This window comes from Bos javanicus, chromosome 14 (genome assembly GCF_032452875.1).
Source record: "Bos javanicus breed banteng chromosome 14, ARS-OSU_banteng_1.0, whole genome shotgun sequence".
NCBI lineage: Eukaryota > Metazoa > Chordata > Mammalia > Artiodactyla > Bovidae > Bos > Bos javanicus.
Genome location: NC_083881.1, coordinates 24475713 through 24503556, shown reverse-complemented (window position 1 = coordinate 24503556; position 27844 = coordinate 24475713). Strand labels below are relative to the sequence as shown.

At 42.5% G+C, this 27844-nt stretch overlaps 1 protein-coding gene across 2 annotated transcripts in view; it reads right to left on the bottom strand.

Annotated features, from left to right (window-relative positions):
- FAM110B (family with sequence similarity 110 member B) overlaps positions 1–27844 on the bottom strand; it is a 143491-nt gene that overhangs the window by 97336 nt on the left and 18311 nt on the right. Inside the window, exons 3-4 of one of the 2 annotated variants that reach the window (XM_061438788.1) lie at positions 27526–27667; positions 13652–13747 (exon numbers count right to left, since the gene is read on the bottom strand). In XM_061438788.1, the coding sequence (XP_061294772.1) occupies positions 13652–13747; positions 27526–27532 (103 nt within the window). In that variant the 5' untranslated portion in view covers positions 27533–27667. The remainder of the gene's footprint in view (positions 1–13651; positions 13748–27525; positions 27668–27844) is intronic. The other variant, XM_061438789.1, reaches the window with a different exon arrangement.

The following is a 27844-nucleotide window of genomic DNA, read 5'->3' as shown; positions in this document are numbered from 1 at the left end:
CACATTAAGTAGTCTCTCAAGTTTTACAAGAGAGCAGTCATTCAGCAAAACAAGTATAAACCTTACAGAGACAGACTTCCTCCATTACTGTTTGATAGGAAACAACCTCTTCAAATCCTTACTAAGCATCTTGCTTGATTAATGTTGGTTTTGAAAGAAGAGAGAAAGAAAGGAAAAGAGGATAATAACAACAGTCCCATGAGGTCTCTCTCTGGTTAACCACATCCCAGGCTCTGCAGCTTCCAGTTACAAGTCTAGGTGATGGGGAGAGGGGAAAACAGCAGCCTCCAGATCCAGCCACATAGGGTGACAGCCCATGAATACACTCCCTGGTCCTCACACCACTATAAGCAACCTACCCAAACACAGAATACAGAAACCATGATGCTAACACTCAGGTCATTAACACTGACCTCTTCTCTACAGAGTCACGTAAGAGTGATGTTACCACTTGGAATCCTACAGAATGTTTACATATCTGCTCCCCCAAAATGTAAAGTAGCTCATTCTTCTTGCACAGTTTCATAGGAGGGGAAATCTATCGAGTCTCCATTTGCCACCTAATCAAGGTCATGCATGGAACACTATTTCAGGATTATCTGAAAATGCTCCCTGCATCACCAGTATTTTCTCTTCCATCCAACTTTCTTTTGCTTTGAAAGTATGTTGACATGATGGCTGTCATCAATAGCTCTAGAAATCTGAACAGGCTCCTTGGTTCAACTATCAACCCAGGAAACGGTGCACCACAGCCATCCTCAGGTAGAATGGCACAGTCGAGCATAAGCATGTGGACAGAGAGTTTACAACTCACAACTAATGCTTGCCTGACTTGGCATCAATCACTCTTCTACAAAAGTGAATGTGGGGACTTCCCTGGTAGTCCAGTGGTTAAGAATCCATCTTCCAAAGCAGGGAACATGGGTTCAATCCCTGGTCAGGGATCTAAGATCCCACAAGCCATGGGGCAACTAAGACCCAGTGCAGTCAAATAAATAAAGAAATTAGCTTTTTTTTTTTTTTTAAGTGAAAGTGATTAGGTAATACAGGCTTAAGACTAAGAAATGGCAAAATGTACACAAAGATTTCCTTCTTCAAATCCTTAAATCTATGGAGTTCCTAAAGATGAACCAAAAGGGAAGAAATTACATATGTAGAAGTGGTACTAAGACATCCTGGTTTTCTGATTCCTTAAAGGGTAACTTGCACTTAGTGAGAGTTTTTTGGTATATACAGTACAACAGGAAGAACATGATACGTGGGATGATGAGGCTGTAGGTTATATCTGACAGTTAATGCTTGGGGTCCTACAAACTGTGCTTCAGTTTCCTCACCTATGAAGTGGGCACTCCAGAACTGCCACAGAACAGCAAATCACTTCTGAGAATCTAGAAGACTGAGCTACTTATATTTTATTTTAAAGTTTATGAAGTGAAGTGAAAAGTCGCTCAGTCGTGTCCGACTCTTTGCATCCCTATGGACTGTAGCTTGCCAGGCTCTTCTGTCCATGGAATTCTCCAGGCCAGAATACTGGAGTGGGTAGCGCTTCCCTTCTCCAGGGTATCTTCCCAACCCAGGGATCAAACCCAGGTCTCCGGCATTGCAGGCAGATGCTTTACCAGCTGTTGTGTATTTATACACAGTAGGGACTAGTTCTGACAATTTCATTGCAGAAAATATGAAAATCCAGCTATAGTTCATCTGATAATGCTAAATTTGGTCATCATGCCTAGTGAAGGATGGAATCCATGCCCCCGGCATTGGAAGCACAGAGTCTGTTTTTTTATTGGAGTATAATTGCTTTATAATGTTAAGTTAGTTTCTGTTGTACAAATATGTGAATCATCTATATGTAGACATATATCCCCGCCCTTTTGCGCCTTCCTTCCCACCCCTATCTCATCCCTCTAGGTCATCACAGAGCACAAAGCTGAACTCCCTGTGCTACAGAGCAGCTTTCCACTAGCTATTAATTTCACACATGCTAGTGTATATGCCAACGTGGGAGCATGGAGTCATGACCACCAGACCACCAGGGAAGTCCTTGGTATGACAATCTTAATATAATTCCTTTAAATAAGATGAAAAGAATCCTTGGTTTGTGTGTTCCACTACTGCGATAGTTTGCACAGGTGGCCAGTGAACTGTAATCAATAGAAGCAGCTGGAATTGCATTACAAGGCCTCACATGAAATACAGCCGTTCATGGAAACCCGAGAGACCCTGGTCTTCTGAGCATAGAGGGCACCCGGGCAGGGGAGCAAGCAGGTCAGTCCATTCACTGGAGCACCCACTTGGGGTCGGGCACTGCTCCAGACCCTGAGCACAGAGCTATTACAGACACACAGAACTCCCTACCTGCCTGGAACTTAGTGCCTCCCAGATCTACCTGTCAACTTTCTAAATGAAGAGTGATGCAGCAGCCAGGGAGAGCATGATCACGTCGTCAGGCACAGGGACACACTGCAGCCGTGAGGATGTGACACACCCAGGGTCGCTCAGAGTGGCTGAGGGAACACAATTCCATGGACAAAAAACAAGGTCCTCCTGTGGGACACAGGGAACTCAGTTCAACATCCTGTGATAAACCACAGTGGAAAAGAATATGAACAAGAATGTATACATATGTATAACTGAATCACTTTGTATATAGCAGAAACTGACACAACATTTAAATCAACTATATGTGTGTGTGTGCTAAGTCACTTCAGTCGCGTCCAACTCCTTGTGACCCCACGGACTGTAGCCTACCAGGCTCCTCTGTCCATGGAATTCTCCAGGCAAGAATACTGGAGTGGGTTTCCATGCCCTCCTCCAGGGGATCTTCCTGACCCAGGGATCAAACCAGAGTCTCTGATGTCTCCTGCATTGGCAAGTGGGTTCTTTACTCCTAGCGCTATCTGGGAAGCCCCCAATCAACTAATTGTCAATTTAAAAAATTACCACCAACATAAGGGAAAAGAACACATTAAAAAGAGAGAAGGAGAACGCAGTTCTAGTGCCCTGAACCACACATGTGGTAGATGCAGTGATAGGCTTCCTCCTGGAATAAACATGGCAACAGTCAGCTCACTGCACACAGACCTGTACTCACCCACTTACTGTCAGATGACGATTAATGTCACTTTACTGATATTTAAAGCAACCCTTCAACAGACTATTAAACTCAGACTTTCAATGAATTAAAGCTGTCTTTAAAAAAAAAAGCTTTTTATTTTAGCCGTTAACTCATTATTTCCTAAAACTAAATCACATACAAACTTGTTGCTGATCAGTAAACTGCTAAGTCGTGTCGGATTCCTTGTGACCCTGTGGACTGGGGCACACCAGGCTTCCCTGTCCTTCACCATCTCCCAGACTCTGCTCAAACTCACGTCCACCGAGTCGGTGATGCCATCCAATCATTTCATCCTCTGCCACCCACATCTCCTCCTGCCCTTGATCTTTCCCAGCATCAGGGTCTTTTCTAATGAGTAGACTCTTCTCATCAGGTGGCCAAAGTGCTGGAGCTTCAGCTTGAGCATCAGTCCTTCCAATGAATATTCAGGGTTGATTTCCTTTAGGATTGACTGGTTTGATCTCCTTGCAGTCCAAATGTACATGCTATCCATTCTATTTAATGCTGAACATATTTAATTGATAAAGCAGTTTGCAGGCTTTGTTTCAATTAATCCAAATGGTCTTTTGTCCCTGTTTTACGAGAATTTCCAAGTGCTGCCAGATTTTAACCAGAACCAGCACTTTCCTAAAGAGTATCCATGAATCCCCAATTCTAAAGCGTGAGTGAGTTTTGTTGGCCTGCAGCTACACGACGGCCAAAATATTTCAAACTGGCTTTTATTTTGTGCCTCTATTGCGTGAGGTCTATAATTTCCAAAATTACTAAGCCGATTATTTTGTAAGTATAATATCCACAGCCTGGCCAACTCCATCTACTTTAGAAATGAGCACAGGGACTTATTTTGATCCTTCTGGTGCAGTCCCGGCAGTTTTATTCTCCTAGTAGCTGTTGTTTTCATACAGGAGTTTTAGCATATGAAAGTTTGCTACATAAAATATTGATTTTTTTCATTCATATATGTTTAACTGAAAGGGAGCTTTGATGTACTCAGGTGAGCTTATAAAGCATGAACTCTTATCATAGGTACAGTATATTCATTCACTGTATGGTCATGAAATTTTTTTTTTAAGAGTATAATTGCTTGACAATGTTATGTTAGTTTCTGCTGTGCAAGTGTGAACCATCCATATGTATACGTCTATGTCCTCACTCTAGAGTCTCTCTCCCGCCGCCCTCCCATCCCATCCGTCTACGTCACTACAGAGCACCGAGCTGCGATATAGCCGCTTCCCACTAGCTAGCTGTTTTACACATGGTAGTATACATATATCAGTGCTACTGGCTCAATTCACTCTACCCTCTCTTTCCCCTCCTGTATCCACAAGTCTGTTGTTCACATCCGCGTCTCTATAAACAAGGCTATCAGTCAGTTTACAGAGGGCTGGGCAGCCAGTGGGACAGGCTGCTATGAACTATACACCCTGGGAGATGTCATGACCACGGTGGTCCTTGTGAGTGGTGCTCAGGACCACATGCCATTCACTCTGGTAAGCGCACATGGGGTCTCTGAGCGCATGAAAGTCTCCATAGGTTACTGCAGGAAGTAACCCCCAAGTATCACAGACAGGACTTCAAGCAAGCCCCCCAAACCTGTGTCAGTACCAGACCAAGGGCTGTCATATTCACCGGTCCACACCCCTCCCAGGAAAGGGCACGTGTATGTTCACACAATCAAACCAGAATACGAAGGAATCAGGCAGTATGTTACTTTTTTGGAGAGACAGAGCCACATGTCTTTGAGAATGAAATTCTAGAGCCAGTCTGACTGGGTTCGAATTCACTACTGCCTAGCTGCGTAACCCTGGACAAGCTATTTCACCTCTTTAGGCCTCAGTTTCTTCATCTGTAAAATGGAGATAACTCAACCCAGAGATGTGATGAAGATTAAATGAGGTGATACATGTAAAGTATCTAGACAGGGCCTGACAATATAACCACTCTTCAACCATTCAGATGTGGTGCACTATTGTACAGTATTATCGTTCTGGTAAGAAAATCAAAGCCGAAAGAGACCGAATAGCTTGTCATGGGTTTTAGAATTCGTCAGCGATTTATTCCAGAATGAAAATGAAATCTATAAGAGTTTCCCTGAGACCAACTTTCTGAAAAGGTAAAGCCTACAACATGAAGTCATATGTGGGTCTGAAAAGCAAATTCCTGTGCACGTCAGGGCTCTGATGATGACATGGGGCATCCCTCACCGGCCACCTGAGCTGACGTTGAGTAGTTGCCTCTCCCTGTGGGAAGGGGAATACCCACTGGACAAACAAGTCCAGTGTACACAATCAGCCATCGACAAGACTTCAAATCTTAGAAGAGAATCAGTGTCAAAAAGCCCTGGCATCTCTTCCAGGTGAGGGGCCTCCTGCTTTCATTCATGCTCTTTAAATATCAACCAATCCCCACTGTGTTCCGCTCCCACCTTGGAAAATCATCTCACTCATTTCAGTGCAAACAGTGTCCCTGCCTAGTGCCCTGAGGGAGCCAGGCTTTTTCCACCGTGTGAAGTGGAACAGCTAGAAATCAGAAAAGAGCTGACGTGTTAACGAGCAGGTGCTTTTTATCTACTTCAAATTCCCAACAAGGGTCCAGGGAGAGTTGATAACTGATTTGGATGTAGATTACAGCTCTGAGATAATGGAAAACAACATCCACAGGAAAGCAGGTCTTCCTCAGAACCTCCATCTAGTGCAGGAGAAAGGTGTGGTTCTGCCTAGAGAACTGCACACAGGCCTTGCGCACACAGTCCAGCTGTTCCAGAGTCGTCCAGAGCACCCACATCTTAGACTGCCCTCCAGAGTCTGTGTGATCATCACCCAACTAGTACCACTCTCTTAAGAAATGATATGGGGAGGGCTTCCCTGGTGGTCCAGTGCTTAAGAATCCGCCTGCCAATGCAGGGGACACAGATTCGATCCCTGGTCCGGGAAGATACCACATGATGCTGGGCAACTAAGCCCATGCACCACAACTGCTGAGCCTGTGCTCTACAGCCCGGGAGCTGCAACTACCGAAGCCCTCACACCCTGGAGCCTGTGCTCTGCAACAAGAAAAACCGCCGCAGTGAGAAGCACACACACCACAACAAAGAGAAACCCTTCAGTTCAGTTCAGTCGCTCAGTCGTGTCCGACTCTTTGCGACCCCATGAATCACAGCACGCCAGGCCTCCCTGTCCATCTCCAACTCCCGGAGTTCACCCAGACTCACGTCTGGCTCACTGCAAATAGAGAAAGCCTGTGCATGGCAATGGAGACCCAGCACAGCCAAAAATAAATAAATAAATTCAAAACATGAAATGATACAGGGAGATTACACTGGGCAAAACTTAAGTCTGTATATCAAAAAGTCCAGGTAAACCAAAGTCTGAAGAAGCCAGGAGCGAACAGGTATGCTGTATAAGACAATCTGTGTAAAAGGCAGCCAAACCCCAAAAGGGTCACAGGGCATCATCTCTGAGTGACATCAACATCTCACCCACAATTCCCATCACTGTTTCATTGAGATAGAAAAGCAGGGGAAAGCACCCAAACCCTGTTTTTCAACAGCTTAATACAAATGCATATGTTCTATTTTTAAATCAACGAACATCTATGATTCTCAAATGTCTTCATCATAAATGTAATTAGTGTAATATTCTGGATCAAGCAGAGTACAGTACCTGAAAAGTAGGAATAACATTATTTTCAGCCTAATAGCATTACCTGTTCTTACTCACTGCCTGATTATGAGTCCAATCAGAAATGATGTCCTCATAGCTGATTCACTTTGCTGTTCAGCTGAAACTGATACAACACTGTAAAGCAGTTATACTCCAATAAAAATTAACTTAAGAATGACTGTATTTACATAAACATTTCTTATACATTGGTAATAAACTTTCAATATTTATCTAAAACTAAAAAAAAAAAAACCCACGATGTCTTACGGAAACAGACAAATCGGAAGCACTCTCTCTTTAAGATATATGTGAGGAAACAAAGGATTGGAGACTTTCATAGCTTATCTGAGGCCAAATCCTGCCAAAGACTCAAGCTGACCTCTGCTTATTCCACACAAGACGGAACCAGGTACCAGGAAATAAGTTTAATCTTTAGTGATATTCCCTGGCTTACTGCAGAAGCTAGCTGTCAACCATGTGGTCAAGTCACAAAAGGATTGCGGAGTCCTGCAACTGAAACTGAGAGGGGGCTGGTGTATACACCGGTTTAGGGATGTCCTCATTTACCGGACGGGTCATTTCAGCCAGTGTTGTCCTGCCAAAACCCTGACGCCACACGTTTGTGACAGCCGGTGACCACTACGATGAGTGAATTTCACCCCCAGGGTAATGCCCTCAGCTCCCCTTCCTGGCGCTAATGGCACACCTGCTGGGACTTCCTCGGATCGTGCCCCCCGAGACCCCAAACAGGCAGAAGCAACAGAACAATGACAAGTCACTATGCGGGAAGAGGAGGCACCAAATCCTGAAAGAACACTTGCAAACATGTGGTTGAAATGTCACCATCAATGAAGCGATAGGGAACACTGAAATCCTTAATCATGACAGGATGTTTTGCGTATGGGGGAAAGGATAAAAAAGGAGAAGAGTGGGAAACAGTGCCACGTTTCAGATTAAAAGGGTAGTCCTATTTTTTTACTAAAATGATCATTTTCACTTAATATTTTTTTAATGTGCTTACATTATGCTGTACCCTAGAAAAAAGATTTTCCCTTTTCTAAACCCTTCTTTAAAAACAAAACAAAACAAAAAGCATGTGCATTTGTCACTAAAGGGTTTCCCTGGTGGCTCAGCTGGTAAAGGATCCACCTGCAATGCAGGAGACCCGGGTTCAATCTCTGGGTTGGGAAGATCCCCTGGAGAAGGGAACAGCTACCTACTCCAGTATTCTGGCCTCCATGGAGTGTATAGTTCATGGGTTCTCAAACAGTCAGACATGACTGAGCGACTTTCACTTTTTTGTCACTAAAATTTATTTTACTAATAAACCCTATGCCAACAAAGTTGCTGAAACAAGGATGATGGAGAAAGGAAAAGTTGTAAGTGGACATTTATAGCCTCATTAAAACTGAGCTTACCAAATGCTGGTCTTGATCTGGGGGAGACCCTCGAGGACCCACAGCCCAGGAACACCTGGTCTGGTCTGTTAAGTGTGTGCACATGAGTCACTCTTTAAGAGTGTTATTTTGGATACTGGTAAAATGAAATGCTCAGGGGAAAACAAACTGCTTTTGCTTGCGAGACAGTCAATAAATCGCCGCAGAACACAGATGAATTTGCTTTGGGGACGGTAATTTGTGCACTTCTCAAGAGCAGGGGGCCTGCCTTCCCACATGGTAGCACGGATGCCAGGACATATGTGTTAAGTGAACTGTTAAAGAGCAAATGCAACCACGTGGCCACTTAGGACACTCCTGGGTACTAGTTCTGCCCCCAGAGCCCCAGGTGAAGCACAGCTGTCCTTTCCTGGGGAGTGTACCAAAGGCTGACCATGTTCAATATGATTTTTTAAAAGTCTTCATTGAATTTCTTACAATATTGTTTCTATTTTATGTTTTGGTCTTTTTGGATCTTAGCTTCCCTGATCAGGGATGGAACCTGCATCAGCTACATTAGAAGGTGAAGTCTTAATCACCGAACCGCTGGAGAAGTCTTGCAGTATGATTTAATACACTAATTATTAGTACTTTCTGTAAATATTTTAATTACATGAAGAATACCTATATTCTTATAATAATAGAAAAGGATATCTTTGCTGAATTCTTATAAATATATTAAATGAAAGTAACTGTCAAAAGGTCTCAATTTTCTCCTCTGTAAAATAAGGAATTGAACTTGCACCATCTCCATCTTAAACATTTCAGGATTTCATACGGAAAGTACAGCACAGTTCTGAGAAAAGAGCACAGACATCGATGATGTCCTAGGGTTGATGGGGAGTGCTGGTGGCACCGGATCCGGGGGCAGCAATGCTGAGATTCACTGCAGCATTATTTACAATAGCCAGGACATGCAAGCAGCTTAGATGGCCATCGACAGGTGAATGGATGACGAAGCTGTGGTACATATACACAATCGAAAATTATTCAGCCATAAAAAAGAATGAATTTGAGTCCGTTGAACTGAGGTGGATAAACCCAGAAGCCTGTTACACAAAGTGAAGTAGGTCAGAGAGAGAAAAACAAATATCATATATTAATGTATATATTTGAAATCTGGAAAAATGGTGCTCTTGAACCTATTTGCAGGGAGGATATAGACGCAGACATAGGAAACGGACTTGTGGACTCAGGTGGGGAAGGAGAGGGTAGGATGAACTCAGAGAGTAGCACTTAAACATATGTATTATCACATGTAAAACAGATAGCAAGTGGGAAGCTGCTGTAGAGCACAGGGAGCTCAGCTCAAAGCTCTGAGATGAGCTAGAGGACTGGGACGGGAGGGGTGGGAGAGAGGTCCAAGAGGGAGGGGATATATGTATACTTAAGGCTGATTCGTGTTGCTGTACAGCAGAAACTAACACAACATTGTACCTCAATCATCCTCCAATTAAAGATAAATTTAAGGGAAAAAAATTAAGTGAGAAAAGGCTAGGACACATTTATACGCCGTCAGCAATTACTCATGAGAGAAGAATGACATGCTTTTTCAATAGGTACAATTATCCTCCTACAAGGACCTTTTGAAGACTAAGAAACACAAATTGGGTGACTTACTAGGTCAGAACAATCTAGAATTCACTGGGTCCCCTACAGCCTGCATCACTGCTTGCGTCACGTTCTGGTGATGCTTATCTGCTCAGACAGAGGCCAAAGAAGGAAGAGGTTCTCTGAAATGACGTGCAAACTGCAGGGTGGACGCAGGGGACACAACCAAAGATAACAGGGCTTGGTGGCCCTGAACACCAGACGGTAAGAAAGAGAAAAAAGAAACGTCTGCTTTCCAACTCTAATTAACTCAGAAAACAGGTCAGAAAACACAGCCCAGACAGTACTCCTTGAAAAAGAGATGCTAGTAAAAAAATTTAGAAGACTATAAACAGCACTCCTCCTTAAGATGGAACTTCATCTTTATGACTGAAGTGTGCACCTTGAATTTGAAACATTTTCAGTCCATAAAAGACCCAAATTTTCCTTTGGAGAAGGAAAGCCAAATTACACATTTGTGTACAAAACCCGGAAAAAGTGCTAAGTATTGTGTTTTGTTTGTTTTTTACAAAGTAGCATATGTACCAATTAGAATCATTTACTGCAGATAACAGGCTTTGCAGAAGGTTAATCAGAGCCTAGGATTAGAGACCAAACTGGAAATATTTTTTAACATACTTGTACCTTCATGCCACAAATACATAGGAGGTCTATCAATTAACTTAAGGATCTCAAAAAAATCCTCAAATCCCAAAACCTACCATCGGCTGTTTTTCTCCTTTAACTAAACAATAAAACAAGGTTAAAAAATAAAAGTAAAAGTATGTGCTCAGTCTTGTCTGACTCTTTGCTACTCCACAGACTGTGTGGCCCACCAAGCTCCTCTGTCCATGGGACTTCCCAGGCAAGAATACTGGAGTGAGCGTCGTCATTTCCTTCTCTAGGAGATCTTTCCGACCCAGAGATTGAACCCAAGTCTCTTGCAGCTCCTGTATTGGCAGGCGGATTCTTTAACACTGAACTACCTGGGAAACCCAAGGGAAAATATGGTTGCATATTAATCAGAGAAATCCAGTCTAGGAAAATCTAAGTGAATATTACAGAATCTTAAAGAGACAGGTCACTCAGTACAAGTTCTTAGGTAGTGAAGGGTTTGAAGAACTGAGTATCATTAAATATTGAAACATATTCCTGCTTAAATGGTTTGCTTTGCTCTTAGGTGGTACTCAGGTCAGATCAATGCCAAAAGCAAATAAGGAAGGAAACTCAATGAGAGTTGAAACCAAAGGTCACCTCTGCAGGGGATGAACCTCTCTGTTTGGAGCAACAACTCAACTTCTCTGTGGTTTACAGAAACTTTCCAAAGGCACTGCTACAAATTTTGAGAAGCAGCTGTATTATTTTCACTTGTTTAATCTCAGGACCACTCATGTGCAACCATGTAACCAAGTCGAATTTTTTAAGTTATGCAAATTTAAAAAAAAAGCCAGCATAATTGTTGATTGGTCTCTCAGTCATGTCCGACTCTTTGCAACCTCATGGACTGTAGCCCACCTGGCCCCTCTGTGCATGTGATTCTCCAGGCAAGAATACTGGAATGAATTGCCATTTCCTTCTCCAGGAGATCTTCCTGACCCAGGGATCAAATCTCTGCATCTCCTGCTCAGCAGGCAGATTCTTTACCACTGAGCCACCTGAGAGGCCCCATTTTATGGGCACCACCTCATTTAATGCTTACAGTAACCACGAGAAATAGGTATTGTCACCTCTGTTCTGCAGAAGACAATAGAACAGAAGCTCTACCGTGGATTATACACCTCCTGTGCACCCACAGGCTACACAGCAACTTATCCTTCGATGCTCACAAGGAGCCTATGATGTGGACACTGCCTGTATCCTGATGTGACAGGTGAAGAAACTGAGGCACAAAAAGTGAACAGCTTTCCAACATCATGCACACTGCACGTGGCTGAGTCCAGATGCTGACCCAGAGCCCACTCTCACCAAAGCCACCAGCCCCAGGAAGTTCTGGCTCTGTCCACCTATGAGAAGAGCTCCAACAGCAGATGAGAGGGGACCACAGCTGGGCTGCCCAGAGCTGGAGCCCCCCCACCCATAAGCCAACTCATAAATCTGACTGGGGACCATCTCAAGTTTCCTAGAAGAACTCACAGTCAGGAAAATATGCCTTGCCTCAAAGCTGGCACTGCTCCACGGCCCCCGGAGCATCTGACCAGCATACACGGCATCCCACAGGATACAGGCAGTGCCCACATCCCAAGATAAAGAGCCCGGGTAGGGACGATGCCCGATGTCCACCCAACACTCATCCATCGCTTAGTTCCTACAGTCAACCATGTGCTGGACCACAACAGGCTTTCTTGGTTACTGAACTGAACAGGCCAAGGACCCCCTCAGCTGCTGACAATGCATGGAGACAGACAGACACCCGGGAGAACGGTGGACCAAAGGCTGTGGAATGTGGCCAGTTGCTTTCGAATATTCAGTTGAGGCGGGTATCAGGTGGGGATGGGGTAGAGTCAGAGGGTATTTGAGAAGGTGACCAAGGCTGAAGAAGGAGGCAGGAGCTGGTTGTCTCAGAAGCGAGATGAGGCTCCTGCTCTCCAGGAGGGAGGCAGAAAGTCAGGTGAGGGCAGTCTCACCAGGAGGGAGACTGCTGGCTCCTTAAGGACAGAGGCACCAAGCAGAGATGCAACAGTGTCTCCAGAGCCAGGCTGGCGGGGGTGTACCACGAAGGAGGATTTCAGCCAAGGGAGGAGCTCACCGTTCCCACCCAGCATCCGGGACAAGGATGTGCAGGCTTGCAGCACCTGAGTCCCAGTTCTCCCCAGAATCTTGGCGTGACTAATGTATTATCAAGGCAAGAGGCGGTGGGTAAACATCAGTTTGGCTACTAAATGAGGGCAGAAGCCACCAAAATGAACAGGCACAAGGGAGCACCCATGGTCCCCAGCTCACAAAACCCACCATCTGCATTAGCAAGGGCCACACGCAAGGAAGAAACAAGGCGTGATGACCAGCAGAAATTAGGAAACCACCTTTTCCCATAGAATCCTACCCTGTTGGATTAGGGCTCTTATTACAGACTAAGCACGTTTACTAACAACATGAGTCTGTGCAGAGAAGAAAACGATTAAAGCATGTGCACCCAAATTTAGCTAGTGTTAACTCCGGGCTTTGGGAGAGACCAGTCACATTCTATGTTATGGATCGGGGTCATTTAGATTTTTCGCATGTTACATGTTCTGTTAGTGATTGGAGAAAATATAGCAGGTCTCACAGCAAGTGAGAATGTTCACAAATTCATCTGTCGGGTGGCAGTCCCCTGACGCTACTTTCTGCATCTCCACGAGGGGCTAAGCCTCGAAGAGCCCCAGAATTTGCAGAAAAAGCAGCAGCAAGCAAACACCCGGGGAACCTCAAAGAGAGCCAGGGAAGTGCACATGTTTCAGGGCCCAGGTGGCTGGCGAGGGAGTGCTCTGGGCACAGCCAGAAGCAAGGACTGCCTCTCATTCAGACCTGCCAGCACAGAGCTGGGGGGAGGTCCTTTTCAGAGGCTGTCCCTCCCACTCCTGCCAGTGACCCCACAGGACAGACTCCACACACTCGTTTGTTGAGTGAATACGTGTGAAGAAGGGAGAGGAAGGAGAAGGGAAGGAGGAGACAGAGAGAGAAGACGACAAGGAGGGCTTGGGTGGTGGTGGGCAGGGGAGGGGGTGGTGAGGGGGGGAGGGACAGGAGGAAGACGGTGGGAAAACAGGGAAGGACACCCAAACTCCGCTCGACAAATAAGGCGCTGCCATTACTTTGTGATCATCAGATGTACACATGAATTTAATACCACAGTTTTTAACATGTATTACCTTTTACTTCCTTTCCAGGCTGTAGAGTCTTGTTAGCTTCCAATTCAAGAGTCAAAAAGAACAGGAGAGGTGCCCTGGATATCCAGTTGGAGACAGCTAAAATAAAAGAGCAGAGATGATTATGATTATTCTGGAGAAGAAAAGTGATGAGTTTTTCAAGTATCATTCAAGAGAAACTGATTTTCACTGTGTAACAGAGAATGTGTATTTCCTAATCTACCTGGGAAAAACCTGGGTCCAAAGCCTCTTTTTTATAGAGCTGCTCGATTTGGGGAAAAGACAAAAGTCAACTATAAGGTGGGCTTTGCTTGTGCCCTTAAAGGAAAACAACTTAAAGAGCCTGTGGGCTGCCACTAGCCTGGAGATCCCTGTGAGCCTCTCTCTGCCTCATTCCAAGCCCAGCATCCCCAGCAGGACACAGCATCCTTGTAATTCACAAAACCGAGCAGGAAATGATGTCGCCTCCTCACAAGAAACTGTATAACTGGGGAGAAGAGAGACATGTTGTTTGTACTGCAGAAACTCTGTTAATGTTTGCAACGGAATAAAATATTACAAGTCAGCATTTTTTCTTATCTTGTCCTCCAAACGCAGTTCCTACCAGAGCTCACAAACATGTGCCTCATTGTTCTGGGTTTTCTTTATTCTCCTGATGCAAGGTCAGCTCTTGGAGGCGACACTATCCCAGTTTTTGAGTATTTCATTTTTAGGAAGGAAATAATTAACACTGACTGGGCACGTACTCAGGTCCAGAAACAATGTGACTCCACTTTACAAATGTGGAAAGAAACGTGGAAAGAAACTTTTTGGAGGAAAGTCGTGTTCTTAGGTCTGTTGTTTAGTCACTGAGTCTTGTCTGACTCTTTCACAACCCCATGGACTATAGCCCGCCAGGCTCCTCTGTCGATGGGATTTCCCAGGCAAGAATACATGGAGTGGGTTGCCATTTCTGTAGATGTTCTTACTCTATTTGGAGACACTTGGATGAATCATGAAAGTGGTTGTTATGTGGACAGCTAGCAGCTCAAGAAAATGTGATGGAAAACTTAACCATCTTTTCCTCTAGCATCTGCTTTCGTCCAGTGCCGTCAGCCCAGATAATGACATCTTTACTAGACAGTGGGAGCCAGCCAACAGGGAAGGAAGATGCTCTGTCATAGACACCTTTTTTTATTGAGATTTATTCCATGTTTTGCACGGGTACAGGAGTAATCAACAGTATGATTTTTTAAGGAGGCACTTGGGACTTCAACAGATGATGCCTGAGAACCACTTCATTAAGGTGGACGCCAGTTTCCCCACCATTATTAGTTCCTTTCTGGAGCAATATGTAGTGAACAGTGTGCCAGGAGTTCATGAGTAAGGCTGCAAATCTTGACCTAGATTTTGAATAGCTTCAGAAAAAGTAAAAAGCAAGCCTGAAAACGTCTATTTCAATAACTAACACTGATAATTCCCACTCTCACATTCAAAACTTTCAAAATAATCTACTTTTCCTTTGTCTCACGACTCAACAAGAACATAAAGTCAGAATTAGCACTAAATTAAAACAGAAACATAAACCCCAAGTTCTACGGGCTCTTTTTGATTGCTTACTGCCTGCAGTTTAAGATTTTATTTGCTTGCTGAAATATAAGGGACACCAAAAATTTAAATGAATAAAATCACAAACATTTATGAGGACATTAGAGAAATTTTAATCCAAAACACCTTTGGGCCCAATTTGAATTGACTGTGACCCATAATAACAAAGTAAAAAGTTTTGCATTTTACTATTTCGAAAACAGGCTTTTGTTTTGTTCTAATATTGTATCAAAAATTCCTTTTCATCTTTACTATTATTTTTACCTTTTCCTTCTCTTACTTTGGAAGAGAGAAAGTAATAGAGAGTAACAAAGAGAAAGCAATAAAGACAGAAAAGCCATGCAATTATGACTGGAATGAGGAATAACACCACAGATGAAGAACTTCAAGACTGGAATTATTTTCAAAGTTGTCATGTGACCTCAAAACCATCGTAATAAAAATAATTCACAGCACAAGTCTTTCAACTGACTCATTTCAGAGCAGAGGAAAGCCCAGAGTGGCCAAGTGACCTCTCCAAAGTCACACAGCAAAGCTGGTCCTAGATCTCAGATCTGCTAGGTGCCAATCCAGTGCTCTATCAGATCATAAATTTCAAAAGCAACCCCCCATGAGCTCACAATTTCATCAGCTTTTCTACTCATTCATTATCCTACACAGCATGGACACCTCTTGATGAATCAACTCAAGTGTATATTAATACAAGTGTTAGTTGCTCAGTCGTGTACGACTCTTTGAGACCCCGTGGACTGTAGTCTGCCAAGCCCCTCTGTTCATAGGATTTCCCAGGCAAGAATACTGGAGTGGGTTGCCATTTCCTTTTTCTGGGGATCTTCCCAATCCAGGGATAGAAACCTCTGTCTCCTGCATTAACAGGCAGATTCCTTACTGTCTGAGCCACCAGGGAATCCCATATTAATACAAAACACGGCTCACAATGATCAAGAACATATTCTGCCTTTGGTCCACAGACACAGCTGGAATAAACCACTAAAGGCCATGAAATACTCTTAGGTTGCCTAACCTAGAAACATCGACTCTAAAAACAGAATTACTGGACTTCCTTGGTGGTCCAGAGGTTAAGAATCCATCTGGCAATACAGGGGACTCAGACACAGGTTTGATCTGTGGTCCAGGAAGACCCCACATGCCGCAAGGAAACTAAGCCTGCGGGCCACAACTTGAGAGTAGCCTCCGCTCACCCCAACTAGAGAAACCCTATACGCAGCAACAGAGACTGAGCACAGTCAAAAGTAATTAAATTAATTTAATTATTTTACAAAATAAAAATAGAATTACCCTGTCTTGTTCATAGGCCCCTTGGACTTCAAGGAGATCAAATCAGTCCATTCTTAAGGAAATCAACCCTGAATATTCATCAGAAGGACTGATGTTGAAGCTGAAGCTCCAATACTTTGGCCACCTGATGTGAAGAGCTGACTCACTGGAAAAGATCCAGATGCTGGGAAAGATTGAGGGCAGGAGGAGAAAGAGAGAACAGAGGATGAGATGCTTGGATGATACGCTCTGGGAGATAGTGGAGGACAGGGCAGCCTGGTATGCTGCAGTCCATGGGGTCAAGCGATCAAACAACAACAACTCATAGCCAAATCACAATCACAGTTTTGCTACAATACTTTTTTCCAAGTAGATTTTATAGCTAGCCATCAGGCAAAATCTCGGTATTCTAAAGCTTACACAAGCAGTTTTTAAAGTGAGGATTTCAAACTAATTTACGACTACATCCATCAGTTTAGAAGATTTGGCAAAACTAATACAATTATGTAAAGTTTAAAAATAAAATAAAATTAAAAAAAAAAAAAAGAAGATCTCTTGTTCTCTAAAACTGGAGTCATTCAAGAGCACCTAAACCTACCCCAGTCAGCAGCTTATCATCACTAACAGTCACTTGTTGACTCCCCAGTAATTTACACTGAACAGCGGTGGGTGCAGGGGAACCAGAAAGCAGGAGAGGATGTTGTGCCCACTGCAGAGTGCCCACTGGAATCACTAGGGTGCCCTCACAGTGGTAGGGGAGTCAAGGTTTGCCTGTGATGGATGGATATGTGTGCATGTGTGTTTAGAGGCATAATTAGTACCTTCACAAGTGGTTTCCCCAGAGATTATGAGTTGACAGAGTCAGTAAAAAGTACGTGTAGCAAAGCAAGGCAAGGTAAATTACAACAAGCCAAGAGATGACAGGCAGTTCCTGCTATACATGCCCCGCAAAAAAAGAAAAAAAAATGGTGTAGGAAATAAAATGTCCATTAAAGATATTCCTTTCCTGAAAATACGTCAGCAATAAAATACTTTCTTTATAATTCTCCACATTACCTCATTAATGGTATTAAAACTCAGAGAAAGACAACAACATAAAAAAAGAGAGAGCGAGAGGACTTTCCTGGTGGTCCAGTGGTAAGAATCCACCTTCCAGTGCAGGGGGCACGGGCTCGATTCCTGGTCAGGAACTAAGATCCCATATGCCTCTGAGCAATTAAGCCTGTGAGCCACCACTAGTGAAGCCCTCACGCTCTAGAGCCCATGCTCCTTCAACAAGAGAAGGCTCTGCAGTGAGAGGCCCACAGCTCCTCTCCACAACCAAAAAAAGCACAGATGTAGCAACGAAGATCCAGCACAACCAAAAAAATAGACAGGATCAGAACACAAATTTTCAACAAAGAAAACCAATGCCAAGGGAGCACAAGAGCTCTGCTACATAATTAGTCAGTAGGAAATGCAAACTAAAACCTCAATGAGATGCCGCTGTATAGTCATGAGAATGGCTAAAGTTACAAGCATAAAAACATCAAGTGTTTTGCATGGATATGGAACAACTGGGAGTTTCATACAATGTGTTTGTATGGGGATGGGGGTGTTAGTCGCTCAGTCATATTTGACTCTTTTGTGACACTACGGACTGTAGCCCACCAGGCTCCTCTGTCCACAGGGATTCTCCAGGCAAGAATACTAGAGGGGGTTGCCATTCCCTTCTCCAGAGATCTTCCCAACCCAGGGATTGAACCTGCATCTCTTTGCATCCCAGGCAGATTCTCTACTATCTGAGCCACCAGGGAAGCCCTAAGTCAGGGCAAATGTTCCATCACCCTGGAGCTACAGAATATAAAGGTGGTGACTCCCTAAGGAATCCAGGCAGTCGAAGCTGGACTACAGCACTGGAACCAAAATATTTACCTGATGGAGACTCTTGAGTATTCTTCCATCAGCTGAGTTCAATCATGCTTTCACACCTTAACTAACCATGTGACCTTGAGTGAGTAAACCTCTCAGAGGCCAGATTTCCTGGTCTGGAGATGGAGATAACTACAACCAGGACCTCACAGGTCATCTTGAAGATTAAATGCCAACAGATCGCAAAGGAAGTAGCTAAAGACGCGTTCACTCACTGCATGGGGTCTCGTAGCTGAGCCACCTCCTTCTGCCCACTTTTGATCAACAAATGGAAACAGTCCCTACTTTGGAGTTAGATGTTTCAGTAAAAACATGTGAAGATGCCAGGCACACAAGAGTGACTCGATTATGAATCACTGATTTCTAAACATTCTGGAAAATTAACTTGTATTTCCCAAAAGGCAGGATCATACAGCTAGAGACATCTTCTTGAGATTCAAACTAAAAAGACCATAATCACCTCACTGTCAGGCTCCTCACATGCTGTGAACTCACCTTAAAAAGAGGGCTTTCATGTGTTCCAACAATTAATTTCTTTGGACTGAGTTGAAATAGATCTATTTCTCTAGACTTGACAAAAAAAGAAGCATATGAAAAGTTTCAATAAATTCACTCAGATGTGTTCTGTTCACTGATTCTCTACATATAGTAACACTTAGCAAACCCATAAATATCCAAGATAGAATTTTCTGAAGAATGTCACAATGGAAAACCTGTAAAATGTTTCCTCTAATGTCAATGTCACAAAAATATTTTTAAAGATACATGCACCTAGTTTCAAATAATATATTAAAACAAATGTTGCCCATCTCAACTGTTCATTCTTAACACTCTTCAAAATGGTACTCTGACACACAGCTTATTATACAAATACATTTTTTAACCTAGCACAGTTATTAATTGCTTGCAATCCAATTATATACATTGTCATTTTCCAGGGTTTTAAAGATTCTGAGTCAGTAGCTGGAAATGACTTCCCTGGTGACTCAGATGGAAAGTGCAATGTGGGAGACCCAGCTTTTATCCCTGGGTTGCGAAGCTCTCCTCGAGAAGGAAATGGGTACCCATTCCAGTATTCTTGCCTGGAGAATTCCATGAACAGAGGACCCTGGCAGGCACAGTCTTTGGGGACACAAAGAGTTGGACACAACTGAGCGACTAACACACACAGCTGGAAATAATAGCTCATTTAGAAGAGATTAATAAAATAACAAAACAAATGGAGTTTATAGTGGTTCCCTGACTAAGCACCAGCCGAGATGGGTGGGACGGTTATTTAGACGCATGAACGTGAATATAAACCAGAATGATCTTGACATATTCTGTGGGGCTAATATGCTAATCTGGAAAGAAGGAACAGAGGAGCTTCTTTCCTTCAAAAATTTTAAACTTGTACAACACCAGAGACTTCCCAAATCCAAAATAAACTAAGAGAGATTTTCTTTTTGGTCAACACGGTTCTTCCAAAGTCACTGTATTTACAATCTCACTTGATTTACAAAAATAAACTCAAATTGGATTACAGACCTAAATAAAAGATCGGAAACCATAAAACTCCTGGAAGACAACGAAAGCAAAACACTCTTTGACATGACTTGTAACAATATTTTCTTGTATCTGTCTCCTCCGGCAAAGGAAATAAAAGCAAAAATAAACAATTGGGGCCTAATTAAATTTAAAAGCTTTTGCACAGCAAAGGAAACCATCGACAAAACAAAAAGACAACTTCCTGAATGGGAGATAATATTTGCAAATGATACATCTGATAACGAGTTAATATCTAAAATACATAAGGAGTTCACACAAAATATCAGTATCAAAATAACAAACAACACAATTAAACAGTGGGCAGAGGATGTGAATGAATAAGTGTTTTTCCAAAGAAGACACACAGATGGCCAACAGGCACATGAAAAGGTGCTCACCATCACTAATCATCAGAGAGAAACAAAGCAAAACCACAATAAGCTATTAGCCCACACCTGTCAGAATGACTGTCATCAAACAGACTGTAAATAACAAAAGTTGCTGAGGATGTAGAGAAAAAGAAAGACTTGAACACTGCTGGTGGGAATTTAAACTGGTTCAGTCACTGTGGAAAGCAGTGTGAAGGTTCCTCAAAACACTGAAAAAAACTCAAATTACTCTGTACTTCTTCATCCAGCCAGAACCTATTGTAGAAAACATGTATTTTGTAGTTACTCAAATTTTTATGTGCAAAATCTCTTGCTAACCTACATTGTGAAAAATATTTCTATCAAGAAAAAAAACAGGGATAAGGAACCCATTAAAACCTAAGATAGAAAGCATTTATCTTTTCTGGAGGCTGATATTTAAATTTTCTTTCATTTTTTCTACTATGGTAAAATACACAATACATAAAACTTGCCGTCTTAACTGTCTTTAAGTGTACAGTTCAGTGGTATTAAACACATCGCAATGCTGTACACATCACCACCATCCATCTCCAGAACACCTTTTATCTTGTAGAACTGCAGCCCAGACCCATTAAACAATAACTCCCCATTCCCCCTTCCCCAGCCTCTGGCAACCACCATTCTAATTTCTGTCTCCATGATTTGCCTGGGTATTTCATATGAGTGGAATCATACTGTACATCTTTTTGTGATGGGCTTATTCCAATTAGCATAATGTCCTCGAGGTTCATCCATGTTGTAGCATATGTCAGAGTTTCTTCCCTTTTTAAGACTAAATAGTACTGCATTGTGTACCAACCACATTCTGAGTAGTCATTCATCATTTGATGGACACGAATTGCCTCCGCATTTTAGCAGTTGTGAATACTGCTGCTGTGAACACGGGTGTATTGAAACAAAAATCTCTTCTAGACTTTGCTTTGGATTCTTTTGGGTATATACTCAGAAGTGGAATTACTGAGTCATATGATGATTCTACTTCCATAAATTTTAATTTTTAAATGACTATCTATTAAATAAGTCACTATGTTCCTTGAAAACCAAAAATAGAAATTATGTAATACTATTTAAATAATCCTAGTATATCATGCCAAAAAATTATGTCAACAAATTTCTGTTTTCTGCTTTGATTATAAACTGGCAGACTTCCATCCTCCTGGGCATCTATAAATACCAAGTAACAGATAGTGTTGGTGAGATTTAAATCTCTTTTTTTTTCCTTAAAAAATTAGTCTACATGATAAAAAAAAAAATTAGTCTACACGATATAGTCAATGTTGGACTACAGGAGCTCCAAGAATCACTTAAGTTGTTTGAAAGGCAGACACTCCTTATGTTCATTGAGAATGTGGGTTCAGTTTTCCCACATTATTATTATTATTTTTTTTTATCCTTAGGAGAACAGACCTGTTTCACAACCCTGAGGTTTGGGCTCTCCGGTCTAGGTGAGAAATATAACTGGAGTCTCCTTCAAGGACTTTCCAGAGCAGGTGGCAATGATTTCAGGCCAAAGGATCTCTACTTTCAGCTTCCTCTTAAAAAAAAAAAAGCTATTCTTCTCATTAATAAGCATGTGGAGAACAGTGCCAAGAACACTGGTATTTTCTGCTCTTCTACAACAATTCAGCATGATGTTAATAAAATGTAATATAATTTACTGGGCACTTTTTTGTTAACACTTAAAGACAAGCTTTATTGAGGCATCATGTTTTATAATTTTACACTTTTTTAATTGTGGGAAAATATGCACAACACAGAATTTACAATTGCAATTGTTTTTAAAGATATGGTTCAGTGACATTAGGTACCTTCACACTGTTGTGTGACCATCACCACCAAACATTTCCAGACTGCTTCATCTCAAAAAACTGAAATTCTGTACCCATTAAGTATTAAAGTCCATTCCCCTCTCTCCTTGTGTGTGCGCTTAGTCGTGTCTGACTCTTTGCAACCCCATGGACAGTATAGCCCACCAGGCTCCTCTGTCCATGGGATTCTCCAGGCAAGAATACAAGACTGGGTTGTCATTTCCTTCTCCAGGAGATCTTCCTGATCCAGGGATGGAACCTGGTCTCCTGCAGTGCAGAAGGGTTCTTTACCATCTGAGCCAGCAGGATAGTCCCTCTCTCCCCTGCCCCTAACAACCACTACTCGAGGACTCTGACTCCTCTAAGTACTTCCTGTAAGCAGGAGGATGCAGTAGAGCTCCTTTTCTGACTGGCTTACTCCACTCAGCACTATGTCCTCTGGGTTCATTCAGGGGGTAGCAGGTGTCTACTGGGCACTTCTTACTTTTCACGTCACAGGAAAATGGCCTTCAGGATGGAAATGTACAGCCAGGTGCTTCTCACTCAGCAAGGCCACAAAAATGGAGGGGCTGAATATACATTGGGCTTCCTAGTGACTCAATGGTAAAAAATACATCTGCTGATGCAGAAGATGTGGGTTTGATCCCTGGGTCAGGAAGATTCCATGGAGGAGGAAATGGCAACCCACTCCAGTATTCTTGCCTGGGAAATCCCATGGAGAGGAGCCTGGCAGGCAACAGATCACGGGTTCACAGGAGTCTGACATGACTTAGTGACTAATAAACAACAAAAAAATATACATCACTGTGTTTACAACAAAAAGAGCCTGACCGCACTGGCCACCTCCAGAAAAACGAGCATCACCAGCCCTGCAGAAAGCTGCTCTCAGTCCCTCTCTCCCTGGTACACCCCTGAAACTGTCAATGCTGGCCCCCTAGCACATGAGCAAGGGGAGCTCTGAGCCAGGCTAGTGGCATGTCTCTAAAATAAGTCAGGGTGCAGTTTCGTAGAGGACTTAACTTTTTTTTTTTTTTGAGGACTTTTTATATTCAATGTCTCCTGTAGGCTATTAATATCTTTAGACCTTTGGGAAATTAATGTCAGTATAAAGGACTGGCAGGGAAAGATTGACACTATGAGTAAACATCAAATTAATGGCTCTATTACATTTAAGGCAGTCCTGCTCTCTTACTGGTAATACTAAATTGCATGGTAAGAAATATAGCTTGCTCCATAAAACAGAGCATTTACTGTATGATCTTTTGTAGCATTTTTTTGGCTGTTTGGCTCTTTTATGTAAGCCTTACTTTTCAGCTAAATTGCATGTTTCACAAACAGTCTTTGAATTCTTTTATGTCTATCATGTTCTACTCTGAAATCAATGTCCACAATAAAGTAGATGTTAGATAAAATATTACTGGTTGAGCAAGAAGTGATTGATAAAACAATCTAACACATAAAAAATAAATTGATTCATCATCAAAGAAGTGTTTGAATCAGGTAGTATTTATAGCTTGGTGGTTAAAGGTGTCTGTTTTATAGTCAAACCATCAAGATTTGGATCTCAGTTCTGCTTGGGGTTGTTCTGAATTAAATGGCAATACATTTAACACCAGTGATTTGGAACCTGAAAGATGGTAAATAATAAAACACCTTTCAGCCATTAGTACTAGGAATGCCATTGCAATGGACTGAATGTCTTCCCTCAAAATTAATATGTTGAAATCCTGAACCCCAATGTGATGATATTGGGAGGTGGTTAAGTCACGAGGATGGGGCCCTCAGGAACAGGATTAGTGCCCTTATAAAAGAGACCCTAGAGAGCTTCCTTGCACCTTCTGCTAAGCAAGAACTCAGAAACAGGAAGTGTTGTCATGAACCAGAAGCTAGCGCTCATGGTACATGGAATCTGCCTACACCTTGACCTTGGACTTCACAGTCCTCAGATCTATGATAAATAGATCTATTCTATTTCTTACTGTCTGAGGAGCCCCTCAAAGCAACCACAAAGCTATGAATGCACTTTATCTCTGAGTCTTTAACTCTTACTGTTCTCTGACCTACATTTGATTAGTCAGTTTCATAAAGGAAAAGGAGTTTGTCTCAGGGCAAGTTTGAGAGAACAATGCTTCATTTTACTTTTTATTCACTTTCAGATATCTTGTTCTGTTGGCAGGTATCAGTAACCAGCGGTGGCTCATTTGAATAGCACAGGTATCACAAATTTCAGTCTTGGGAAAAGGAAAAATTAGAAGAATGTCACTCATACACTCAACTGGGCACTGATCATCTGCCAGTGCTTTCCAGTCAATCCAGGGCCAGAGGGCAAGGGAACTCACTGATTGACTTCTCAGTTTCAGGCATTTACTTTAAGAATGCATATATATGGGTTCCCCTGGTAGCTCAGTGGTAAAGAATCCACCTGCCAATGCAGAAGACACAGGAGATGTGAGTTTGATCCCTGGGTTGGGAAGATCCCTGGAAGAAGGAAATGACAACCCACTCCAGTATTTTTGCCCGGAAAATTCAATGGACAGAAGAGCCTGGCAGGCTACAGTCCACAGGGCCACAAAAGTTGGACATGACTGGGCATACAAACACACACACACACACACACACACTATTGATACTATGTATAAAATAGATAACTAATGAGAACCTGCTATAAGGACAGAGAACTCTACTAAATGCTCTATAGTGATCTAAATAAGAAGGAAATCCAAGGAAGAGGGGATATATGTATATGCGTGGCTGAGTCACTTTGCTGTACAACAGAAACTAACACAACATTGAAAAGCAACTATACTCCAATAAAAATTAATATTAAAAAAAGGAGGAGACTGCACTCTCCAAGAAGTGAAACAAACAAAATATTATACTTCAATCTACTATTTTATTCATGACTCCTGGAATACAATTTTTCAAATTACAAAATATATAAAGAAATAAGAAACTGTGATCCATAATTAAGAATGAACAGTTAAGAAAAAGAGAATCTCTACTCCATTAATGAAATGAGTAGTTGGGGACTTTAACTATAATAAATATATATATGTTATAAATATATATATGTTATAAATATATATATATATAAATATATATAAAATATACATATGTTAAAGAATTTATAGGAAAATAAGTATATAATGGGAGAAGAGATTGGTTATTTTAGGACAGAATAGAAACTCTAAAATAGAACTAAATAAAAATCTAGGGCTAAAAATACAACATTTGAAATAAATTTACTGAGTGGGTTTGTTAATTGGACACTGCAAAAGAACAGGTCAGTAACCTTACATTCTCCAAATTAAACAGAGAAAAAGGACAGGAGAAAAAGAACTAAGTATCAATGATTTGAGAATTCATATCATTTACTGAGATAATAAGTACAGTAATTAGGGAAGAGAAAAGAGAACAATAGGATTAAAATATTTCAAGAACTATGAATAAAATGTACTAAATTTGTAAAAGTCATCCCACCAACCCAAGCAGCTCAATAAATCCCAAACAGGTAAATACCAGGAAAACTAGACCCATCTATAGGATAGTCTAACTGCTAAAAATAAAACACAGAAACAACTTTTAAAAAGCAAGGAGAAAAAAAAAAGACACACAGCAGAACAAAAATAATGACGCTCAACTTCTCATCAGGGCCCAGGGAAAGAGTGGAACAGCAGAGGGCTTGCCAGCTGGTCCAATGGTTAGGCCTCCACCTTCCAATGCAAGGTTGTGGGTTTGACCCCTGGCAATGGCACCCCACTCCAGTACTCTTACCTGGAAAATCCTATGGACAGAGGAGCCTGGTAGGCTGCAGTCCATGGGGTCGCTAAGAGTTGGACACGACTGAGCGACTTCACTTTCACTTTTCACTTTCATGCATTGGAGAAGGAAAGGGCAACCCACTCCAGTGTTCTTGCCTGGAGAATCCCAGGGACGGTGGAGCCTGGTGGGCTGCCGTCTATGGGGTCGCACAGAGTCAGACACGACTGAAGCGACTTAGCAGCAGCAGCAGGGAAATAAGGTCCCACATGCCTCATGGCCAAAAAAACAAAAGATAAAACAGAAGCAGTATTGTAACAAATTCAATAAAGACTTCAAAAATTGTTCACATTAAAAAAAAAATCTTTAAAAAACAAGGAATGGAATAGCACAGCTAAAGTGCTAAGAGGAAAAATAATGCTGCCAATCTAGAATCCTATATCTGGCAGAAGTATCCCTCAAAAATGGAGGCAAATGAATGAAGTTTCCAGTTAAATAAAAGCTGAACACTCTGTTCCTAGCAGACCCACACTGCACTAAATGACAGAAAAAGTCCTTCAGGTTGAAGGGAAATAGTACCAAATGGAAAAACTGAAAAATACAGGAAGGGATGAAGAGCACAGAAAAGATAAATGTGGGGATAAATGTTTTTAAAGGTATCTTAAAAAAAAATTTTTTTTTTAAAGTTACAAGTGTAACTCAGACTTTAGCTCCATTTTGAGAGATCTGAATGTCCACTTCTTACTCCACCCTGATCTCCATCGGAAGAAAGAGCTTGCACTCCCAAGTGAAACAAAATATTATTTAAAAAGGTATCTGGCTGTAAAGCAATGTATAATAATATGCATGCGTGCCTGTGTGCTAAGTCGATTCAGTCACATCTGACTCTTTGCGACCCTATGGACTGTAGCATGCCAGGTTCCTCTGTCCACAGGACTCTCCAGGCAAGAATACCGGAGTGGGTTGCCAAGCCCTCCTCCAGGGGATCTTGCCCAACCAGGGATGGAACGTGTGTCTTTTATATCTCCTGAACTGACAGGTGGGTTCTTTACCAGTGAGCCACCTGGGAAGCCCACATAATAATACATGTAGAAGTAAAATATATAACAAGCCTACAAAAGATGGGAAGAAGGTAGAGGACTCAGTCCCTCGACCTGGTCCTGCCCACCTGGCTAGAAGTTCTGTCCAAATCTCTCCCTGACCAGCTCCCCATGGCCAGCCCATCCTTCGCCTACCAACACCCACCTTTCCCCAAGAGGAAGGAAGATCGGACTGCACTCAGGTGGGACCCTCTTCAGGAAAGCCTCCTTGAGCATGTCGCCTCTCCCTATGCCCTGCACCTGTGTGTCTGCTCATGGCATCCACATCTCCTGGGGGCCCAGAAGCTGGCACCTGGCACATCCTGGCACCAGGAGGCATCTCAGGACAAACTCCCTGGAGTTGGGCAGTGAGCCAGTCTGAGACACTGAAGGATCACCCTTCTGGCGCTTCCCTGGACAAGAAGCTGACCTCTAACCAAAACAAAGAGTATTGGGAAAGGCCCCTGGGGAGGGTGAACTGAGCTCCCCCTAACCCACCAACAGCAGCATCAACCCACCTGCCATCCACCTTGGATGCAGTTCCTCCAGGTGACTGTGGTCCTAGCAACACTTGACTGCAGCCTCCAAGACTCTTGAATTCCCAGAGAAATGCAGCAGTGGGAAACCTTTATCCTTTAGGGCCACTACGTTTTGGGGTCACTGGTTATGCAACAGTAGACAAAACAGATTGCATGTCAACTCCCAGTGTTCTTTGTGCCCAGGGCAATCATTTATCTAAAAGTATCTATTTCGTAGATAAAAAGATCATCAAAAAGGCACAGAGAATACCTGTTCTGGTTCTCTCTGGCCCCACTCACCAAAGAGAAGGCGGATAGC